Genomic DNA, 10033 nt, shown 5'->3' on the forward strand with positions numbered 1-10033 from the left:
CATACATTAGAGAAGTGACTCATAGGTGAGAAACCCCATTAAAAGCAAGCAGCATCAATGGGGCGGGGTGGGGGGGTGTAGGTGGGCTCTGGAGTTACTGATCCAAAGAGCACTTAACAAATTTACATTTAATTTTAGGCGAACCCTTAAGATATTTTCCCACAAAATATATTGGCCACATTAAAATGTGACTTGAAGTTTTTATCAAAGGTAAAAGATGGTATCTGTTTTGCCCCAAAGCGTGCGTGTTATTAATGCAGGCGCTCGCGGAAAACAGGGCTAATTTTTTAATTTCATAACATTATTCGCTTGTGAATAACCTGAGGCAGAGCAGATTACACACGGCACGGGGCTAATGTGCATGTTCTACACATCATATTCCATTTACAGTCATTTCTCTTTGAGGAAAATCTCAGAACTGGACGTTCGGAAATCTCCCAAATACCAGCACCACTAGACCGACAGACAGACAGACAGACAGACAGACAGACAGACAGACTGACTGCTGTAGGAGACGCTCCAGCCATCTGAACGTTTTCACTTCTCACTTCACCACAAACAGAAAACGGACGCTGTTAAGACCACATCTGACCGACAGCCGATTTGGTCCGACTCTGAAGACGAGACGACGCTAAATTCCCAAACTGTCGTCACCACTGAGCAGCTTTTCAGTCGGCAGCTGAGACAGAAGAACAGCTGAACAACCTGGAATCAGCCAGAAATGAACCCAACACCATTCGCCAAACTAAACGGGCTGTAAGAAGCTTTACAGACCGGCTGGAACAAAACAACATTAATACTGATCTGGAGAAACTGACCAAACTGAGCTGAACCTGATATTGGGTCAGTTTTACGGCTTACAGCAGACTGAGCAGCGAGTGGGCGGAGCTCGTTACTCTGACGTAGCAGCGAGCTGCTCGTTAAGGAGCTCTAATTAGGAGGAAGGAACTGAACATTAAAACATATTAAAGCCGCGTTCACGGCCAGTTTATTCATTTCTTACTGTATTTATTTACCTGCTGTATTAAAGCAGTAGAGCACTCGAGGAGGGAGTTATCATGAACAACACTCCCTCTCGTGTTCTATTGCTTAAATATTATATAGTAATAATTCTAACTAATACTGCTATTACTAATTCTAAGTAATAATTTAGCATTGTGCTCCTACCTCATTTGCTCATTCTTCTGGGTCAGGGCTTCCAGGTACCTTTTCCGTGCATAGTAATTGTGAACATACTTCCTTACGTAGTAGCCTCTCCATCTCTGCTGTATCTGTCCAAAACATCGAAAATATGAATATTACTGGAATTTGCATGCTATAGCTCAAAAAGTCACATGTAATTGTCTATTCGTGGTCAGAGGCATGTGGTCATTAGTTGCATTAGTATCATTGATTTCACACTAGGTGACCGAACGCAACCACATAACCGTAGAACTAAGGAAGCTTTATACTTGTTTTGCTGTCACAGAAACAAAGTGAGCAGCGATGTCGGGCAGCGATAACTCAGGCCCTGCAGTCCCGCACTGAAGTGGACAGATGTCCTTCAGGCTAATTAGAAGCTTAAAACAATAGCCGGAGAAAAATAATAAGGCAAAAACAAAACAAAACGAGAATTGCCATTGATCAGCAGTCAATAGATAATTCTAAATAAAGTAATTGCCGGCTCAGATTCCGAGTTCTCGGTGACCTTTCAGACAGGTAAAATCAATGATGCATATTGCTCAATTAGATCTAATACAAATCTGTGCCCCCTTGTAAACACTGGTTTCTATTAACAGGCCTTGGGTAAAGAGCAGCATAACGACTGATGGAACAGAGACGTCGGCGCAGCTCGGTGCCCCTGACATCCAAAACACGCACCAAGAGCTTCACCAGCGCTGGAAACACGCTTACTCATCTGCATAACTGATGAACTGTTTCTGGTCCTTCGCATGAATTCTCTAATTAAGGCCAGATAAGCACTTAATTACTAAACGATGATGCTACATTACAATCAAGTATTCAAACTTTCCGTACACATCCAAAAGTATCTAGACACTCATTCCAGGTAGTTCATTCAGCTACTCTAAGGTGCACCCATTGCTGATTCACTTCAGACACTAGTTCAAAGAGAAATGAAAAAGGAAAGTAACAATATATCACGGATAGATTTTTATTGATGTTTATAAATCCTGAAAGATCATTTTGGAAACCTCCAAATGATACGGGTCTGTTTTATCTGACATACAGTCTTCAACTGGTCCCAGTCCAGAACACACTCTCTAGGATTGTGAGGACATTTTGCTGGAAGAACGTTTTTCAGTTCTTCATAACACCCAAAGCAGCACTGAGGCCACCCGGCCGTCAGCTGCGCCGGTTGAGAAAGTGCGTGAAGGCATGGCTGGTCATACGGACGTCTTCTGGTCGTGCCTTAAACTCCACTCTCATCTCCATGACTTTAAGATTTAGATTTGAGAGATACCTTATAGTTTTATTAAATTTAGGACTCATTCCAGAGAAGTTCAGAGAGAGCAACTTATGTTTATTGAGAATTCTGTTTATCTATTTAATTTAAATTAGCGGCTTTAAAGCGTTTCACCAGCTACTTTAACTTTAAACTGAGAAAATTCAGCAAATGGAGCGTAAAGAAGGAAAAGGTCCATGAAGACCACGAGACTTCTTTATCAGAAACTGGAGACTGAGGTTAAAATTCACCACTTTAATTTGATGGAAACTTCGATCTATTCTATTTATTTATTTCTATATTTAATTATATTCCATGTGCAACTGATGAGCCTGGTCATTTGACCAAGAGAGGCTAAACTTTTACATACAACTGTTTATAACAGAGTAGAACAGAGTAGAATAGTGTGGTGACTAACATTGAGCCAGCAGGGATTGCGGCATTTAATCTCCACAGATGAGGCGTTAAGCAATAAACACACTGAAAAGTCCAATTAAAGCAGGCGGGTTTAAAGAAGCCTGGAACTGATATATTCTGTACATCCAGTCTGGGCCTGAAATTCATCCTTCCATTTTCACAATTGCCCCTTATTTTCTCCCTTATAAATTTTTACATTCCCGCTTCTTCCCGGACATAACACTCTATCTTTTACAAGAGCTGTAAAACACGTCTGGCCTGTTGAGCCGCTTCTGTTGGTGTGTAAGTGGTGACGGGACCTTCGCTCTCCAGGACTACGGCCTCTGGGAAGAGGCCAAGCACCATCGCTCCAATTAGACTCATGTAACAGCGGCAGACAGAGAGCTGGGCGTAGGGCCTGGACTCCACACTGACATGCTCGCACAAGCCCTGATTCCCAGTGACGCCCAAACACTGCATTAACGGCATTCCTCCATGCTAACATGCTGTTCTTCAATACACTCTGAAATTTTGTAAGACCTGTAAAAAGTTTCTCTTCGGGGAAAAACGCGACGCGGGACCGTAAAGCTACAGTTTCAGTGAAAATCTATCCCGCTATAAAAACGCCAAAGTATCACTCAAACAGAACCGTCTTGATTTATAGGGCCTGAAATACAACATGCAGGACTGACAAATAAATAGGAACATTTTACACTTTAGTTCTGAGCTGCAACTCGTTTTCTTAATATTAGCTATGCATATTAAATATGTATCTTTTTAATTAATTTATTCAATGTTAATTAATGTTCATTCTCACTGTGGACGACATTAATTAGAGCCGTTGTTACTTGTTTACTTAATATTAGCTAATCAATACTAACCTGCATTAGTTCTTATACTGTATGTAAAAAATTTAAAAAGTAAATCCAAAAAGAATGAGATTTTTCTGAAGGTGCTATTTTGTATTATTATTATTATTATTATTATTACTGCACCCTGCTGTAAATTCACAGCCGTACGCAAAGGACTGAAAATCCCTGGTCAAATTGTATGTTTGGATGATTTTCTAAGGGGAATTAACACATTATCTACAGAGAACCCACTTAATTGTGCACATTTTCTGCACACTTTATATCTGCATTTAATACACTGACACAAATGAAAATGTGCCATCATTTTTGCACAGGCCAAATATTGTGTTTTACTTTTTCTCCAACATGCAAAATTCAGCAAACTCAACAAAACATGTAAAGTGGCCAAGGCGGCTGAACCTTTGCTATGATGATTTAGTTAAATTAGGTTCCTGAAGACTCAACAACTGTTACGACTAAAGCTGCAATACAATTAGAGCTACATCACGCGCATCAGCTGCGCCTTGACTTCGGCTTCTCAACCATCTGGTTGAAGGTTTCATCGGATGTTTCAGCACAAACTTGAGGCCGAGTGACTTTTCCGTGGCTAAACTGTGGGAGAGATATTTACCTTGACAGCCATCTTATTGTAGAAATTCATCTTCATGAGAAAATATGCTGCCTGTGAGGAGAGAGAGAGAAACAGCATTACAGTGGAGTCACTGAGCCAAAGCTTTCTGATCCATTCTCAACATGCAAGAGCGAAATCCTACTTTATACATAATACATAATGAGCCATGGAGCCCTGGCTGCGCGAGGCAGGATAGAGGGGGTATCAGGCTCTGTATTGAGGGGACATGGCTGCTCTTAATACATAATGCAGACGTGGCAGGGGAAAATCTATGGTAGTCAAGCTGGGCGCTAATGGAGATATATGACAAAACGCTCCGCGCAGAGTTTGATAATCAATGGCGCCCCACCAGGAATAAACTGACTACCCAGAGAGAATATTCACAACATGCAACGCTGTGATTTATCTACTGCGCACTGGTCAGGAAGCACTTGAGGGAACTTTCAATATGATCCAAAACGGCCTCACGATTTAAAGACTTCCACTGTGACATTCAGTAAAGGAATGAAAGCAAATGCGAGACTCAGACCTCAGTCCATTTTCCTGTGGGCATTGTTTTTGTTAGGGATGCGCAGATACGGGCATTTTGGGCTGCAAGTAATATCTGATATTTTAAAAATATTTATGTTTATATTAAATAAATAAATATATGATGTGATGTGTTAAATGATCATGTTGAATCACCGATATTAAGGGTTAACTATGAGGGCAAAAAATAAATAAAACATAAAATTTTATACATGAAATTTAAAGACATGCTGTACAAATTTTAGCACACAATTTATTTTTATTTGCATTTAACGTATTAGAATAAATAAAACATAAATAAAAAGGTGCCATAAATGGATGGATGGATGGATGGATGGATGGATGGATGGATGGATGGATTTTTTCCAATATGCCGAAGTTTGTATATAAACAGTATGTTTCTATACATCAGAGCACTCAGAAGGACTTCACATCTGAATGATTTAAAAATCTTCCACTTCAAAAATTCCCCACACTACAGACGCGGCGTAGTCCAATCCCGCACTGCCCAAACGCTCTGCTCCTGAAGAATAAACGCCTCATCAAATATGTGTCACGGTGGTCCCTCCCAGTGTTTTCACCTGTGTCTCGTTAACCCTCGTTGTATTTAAGCCCTGTGTTTTCCCCTGTTAGTTCGCTGCTCTGTGTATTGTGTTGTTTGGTGTCGTATCTTCCGGCCTCCGTTTTAGGTCCTAGTCTCTGTTTTTGTGTTTAGTCTGTGGTCCTTGTTGTTAAGTCTGTCCCTCCATCTCTCCGTGTTGGCTCTCTGACGCTGGACTGTTTAGACTCTGATTATGGATTTGCCCCTAATAAATCTCGCTTCTCTCAGCGTGTGCGTCCGCCTCATCATCGCTCCCCGGCATTACATATGGCTAAATATCTAAATTAGTGTCACATTTAACTGTCCAGTGATTCATCATGTGTTCCTAGTTTTTAGTGGCGCATAGCAAATAAAAGTTCTCTGCTGTCTTCTTCGAGAACGGCGCTCCAAAAGTGGTAGCTATTTGTTTCATATGCTAACGTATGATCCCTACATAATCCATTTTCCTTTTGTGAGGATGCAAAACAATCTTCAGCTGCTCTGACAAATGTGTCCTCCGGGAAAAACTTTACCATAGACAACTAAGAGCAGCAACATGGAGATCATCTCGAAACAGCGACGGACAGGAAAGGAACAGGAGCGTGAAAACGGCGCTCCTTTAACGGAGAGGTGAGATAAAGGCATTCCATAGCAAATCAATACGGATTGTCAAATTACAAAGCTACTTCAGATGTAAGTCGTGGCACGCCTGTAACTGCTGAATGTTAATGAGTGTAATCATAACATAATCAATATTACACGACTCTCCAGCTTACCTTTACCCTCTGCCTGAAGTGCTCCCGCGCTTTGAAACCTCGCCATGTCTTCTGTATTATCGTCGCCTTCCTGTGGATATGGCTGCAACGGTAATATCACATTGCGTTATAATATTAAGAGCACTGTGCAAGAGATTAACAACTCCAGTCCAACCTGAGATGAGACCATTTTAGGGAACATTTAGAAACCTTTCTCCTGAGAGCCCCAAATGGCCAGCACTCCTTAGACAACTCTACATTTGCATTCATCATGAAAAGCTCCGCTCTAAATGCATGTCTATGGCGATTTTGAACTCAAGAAGGCCATCAGTTTCAAAAAGACCATTTATAACCCCAGAAAATCAATGCGTAGATGGGGAGGGTGGTAACCCAGGAGCTGCACTTAAGGAGCTCAGATTGTGCCTAATTAACCACTTAACATACTGATCAATTAACTAAAGTAATCTAAATTAACCTACTGTCTGGAAGTTTGTCTGCTGAACGCACAGAAATATATTGAGGTTACGTTGCGGGAGCACCAAGTGTTCTTGCTAATTTCTGTGTCTAAAGACTAAAACAGTCGTGATTTAGTGCGCAAAGGCCGCATAAAATGGAGCTCAAGGCTGGAATTGCTCCCCAGCACTTTAGGCTCATGAGAAGACAACGATGAATCCTCAGCACTTCATCAGCACTTCAAAAGTATGTAGACCCCGATTTTGCACCCATATGACATCCAAACGTGGCATCCGAGCCGGTTTAGGAGGAGCCTGGCCACTTTCTATTTCCCCCATTACATTAAAATAGGACTGCCCCATAGCAGAGGGCGCCTGTGAGCAAGTCCTCAATGAATGGGAGTGAATGCAGCTCAAGGGCTAAAACCGAAAAGTTAAAATAGTTTTAATCACTTACACAGAACTTTCCCTTCATTTTAGGTAGTAGAAGGACGGATTTCACTCACTTGTGCTTTTTTTAGGGGGCGTTACTGATACTGCGTGCTGATTGGCTGGTGACTGGAGCAGCTCATTGGCCGTTTGCGCTCATGGACGTACAGGGCATCATTTTAAACTCTTATAACTTCAGTCTGAAAGCTCTTAGAAATATAAAACACACATCTTCTCAGCTGCTTAAAGTCTCCAAGCTCTTTACTGCCACCCACTCATCCCAGTGTTTGTCTATGGAGGCTGCACGGCTATGTGCTTGATTATATGCACCCGTCAGCGCTGAGTGTCGCTGAAACTGGACAATCTGGGCTGTCCACATACTTTTGGCCACACTTGTGTACCTGGATACCAGCCCTTTAAAATGTTAGCAGGTATTTCTCAGATCATCGCTCACGTGTGTCCATGTACAGACACATGACACCCTCACCTCAGGTAAGCTCGAGCTCGGCAGCCTCTGATCCAGCTTTGGATCCTCACTGCAGCCGAATTCTCCCGCTGTCTGTTTTCCTCAGCAATCCTATGAAGGAAAAACCTTTTATTAGCTATTAAAACACATCTGAGCTCCTCTGCCTTCTCCACTCGTTCTCCTCACAGAGCTGCTGCTGCGCCATTTAAGGTGGAACGGGGAGATATGACCAGGTACCACAGAGTAGCCTGGGCATCAGTGTAGACGGACTAAAGTCCACAGCTTCACTCTTTTAACCGCGAGGCGCCGTTGGATCGTTTATTTACCTGTTTCTGGTGAAATAAGCCTCTTTAACGCGGTCAGCCTGCGGGGTCAGCCTCACCAGCCGCGCCATGCTCGGCTCTGTTTACACGCCGCCATGGCAACAGGGAGGGTCCAAATCGGCGGGGGGGGGGGGGCTGGGGCGGCTGTGGGAGTCAGACGGGAAAGCTGTGGTAACTGGTAAATTTCATGGAGAGCGGCTGGATTAGGGATTAGGTCCACACGCATAATGATCAGAGTTTAAGACGAAGGGAAAAGTTTCCCAAAACAGCGAGTCTGGGTGAAAGGCACTGCGCATGCGCGCACTTGATCCCGTTCTTGCTGTCTGATAAAGCGACTGGTGACTTTCAGCGCTGTGAGGAGATTTAGGCTAAATGTCCTACCAAGCCGCACATTTCCCATTCCATGAAGCTCTCTACGCTGTTCTTGAGCTGATCTGAAGGCCACATGAAGTTTGGAGGTCTGTAGTGATTGACTCTGCAGAAAGTCGGTGACCTCTGCGCACTATGCCCCTCAGCATCCGCTGACCGCTCTGTCATTTTACGTGGCCGACCACTTCGTGGCTGAGTTGCTGTCGTTCCCAATCGCTTCCACTTTGTTATAATCCCACTGACAGTGGACTGTGGAATATTTAGTAGTGAGGAAATTTCCCGACTGGACTTGCTGCACAGGTGGCGTCCGATCACGGCACCACGCTGGAATTCACTGAGCTCCTGAGAGCGACCCATTCTTTCACTAATGTCTGTAGAAGCAGTCTGCAGGCCGAGGGGCTCGGCTTTATACACCTGTGGCCACGGAAGTGATGGGGGAGTGAAAACTTTTGGAAATACAGTGCTTTTCCAGTCTGAGGTGAAAGAGTGAAAGGCCGGGCCTTGGCGTGGCGCTTTGTCCTCCGACACATGGACCATCAGGTCACAGAGGCTTGAAAACCCTTAAAACCCGCGACAGGTGAGTGAACACAGGGGCTGTTTACCTCTTTTAGATGTTATCCTCACAGTGATGGTCCTGAACCGTCACAGGCTTTAACTGAGTCTCAGTGTAGACGGTAAATCACAGCCAGGAGCTGGATCTAGCCAGGCTAGCTATGGTGCTAACTGCTGGCTGTGAATTCAGCCAGACGGGCTAGCTGAGCCGCCCTCCAGCCTCCCTCCGGCTGCCCTCCAGCCACCCTTCGACCGCTCTCCGACCACCCTCCAGCCGCCCTTGAGCCGCCCTCCAGCCACCCTCTGGCTGCCCTCCAACGGCCCTTCGACCGCTGTCTGACCGCCCTCCAGCCACCCTCGAGCCGCCCTCCGACCGCCCTCCAGCCACCTTCGAGCCGCCCTCCGGCCGCCCTCCAGCCAGCCTTCGACCGCCCTCCAGCCACCCTCTGGCCGCCCTCCAACCGCCCTTCGACCGCTCTCCGACCGCCTTCCAGCCACCCTCGAGCCGCCCTCCGACCGCCCTCCAGCCTCCCTTCGACCGCCCTCCAGCCACCCTCTGGCCGCCCTCCAACGGCCCTTCGACTGCTCTCCGACCGCCCTCCAATCACCCTCGAGCCGCCCTCCGACCGCCCTCCAGCCACCCTTCGACCGCCCTCCAGCCACCCTCGAGCTGCCCTCCAGCCACCCTTCGACCACCCTCCAGCCACCCTCGAGCCGCCCTCCAGCCACCATTCGACCGCCCTCCAGCCACCCTCGAGCCGCCCTCCAGCCACCCTTCGACCACCCTCCAGCCACCCTTCGACCACCCTCCAGCCACCCTCCAGCCGCCCTCCAGCCACCCTCCAGCTGCCCTCCGGCCTCCCTCGAGCCACCCTCTTGCCGCCCTCCAACCGCCCTTCGACCGCTCTCCAAACGCTCTCCGACCGCCCTCCGACCGCCCTCCAGCCACCCTCGATCTGCCCTCCGGCCGCCCTCTGGTTTCATTCTGACAGCAGTTGATGTATATCTGTATATAATGTATATGTATAACGTTTCATTTTTCCCCCCAATATTTAGTGTTTGCACCCTTTGCCTTGACAACAGCTTTCATTCTTTTCAGTAGCCGGAATGTTTTTCCGTGCTTCTTTTCGACAGACAAGTTCTGTCTCAGCGGTTAGTTAGAGTGATTGACCGTTGTTACTGTGTGAAACTCCTAGCAAAGGTGGAAAACTGGTGCATTCATAGTGAAAAGCCTTTAGAACGTGTTGGGAGCGCTTCA

The 10033-nt window shown here is 45.6% G+C and overlaps 2 protein-coding genes across 2 annotated transcripts in view; one reads left to right on the plus strand and one right to left on the minus strand.

Annotated features, from left to right (window-relative positions):
• spata17 (spermatogenesis associated 17) overlaps nt 1-7935 on the minus strand; it is a 65278-nt gene extending 57343 nt beyond the window's left edge. Inside the window, exons 1-5 of the mRNA XM_017720340.2 lie at nt 7858-7935; nt 7553-7642; nt 6206-6287; nt 4322-4372; nt 1168-1271 (exon numbers count right to left, since the gene is read on the minus strand). Coding sequence (XP_017575829.2) covers nt 1168-1271; nt 4322-4372; nt 6206-6287; nt 7553-7642; nt 7858-7925 — 395 coding nt within the window. The 5' untranslated portion in view covers nt 7926-7935. The remainder of the gene's footprint in view (nt 1-1167; nt 1272-4321; nt 4373-6205; nt 6288-7552; nt 7643-7857) is intronic.
• LOC119264152 (early nodulin-75-like) lies at nt 7924-9764 on the plus strand. Its single transcript, XM_037541946.1, has 2 exons — nt 7924-8025; nt 9072-9764. Exons 1-2 carry the CDS (start codon nt 7924-7926, stop codon nt 9762-9764), a joined length of 795 nt encoding a protein of 264 aa, XP_037397843.1.
• The last annotated feature ends 269 nt before the right edge of the window (nt 9765-10033 follow it).

The sequence above is a fragment of the Pygocentrus nattereri genome, chromosome 10 (assembly GCF_015220715.1).
Source record: "Pygocentrus nattereri isolate fPygNat1 chromosome 10, fPygNat1.pri, whole genome shotgun sequence".
In the NCBI taxonomy this organism is placed as follows: Eukaryota; Metazoa; Chordata; class Actinopteri; order Characiformes; family Serrasalmidae; genus Pygocentrus; species Pygocentrus nattereri.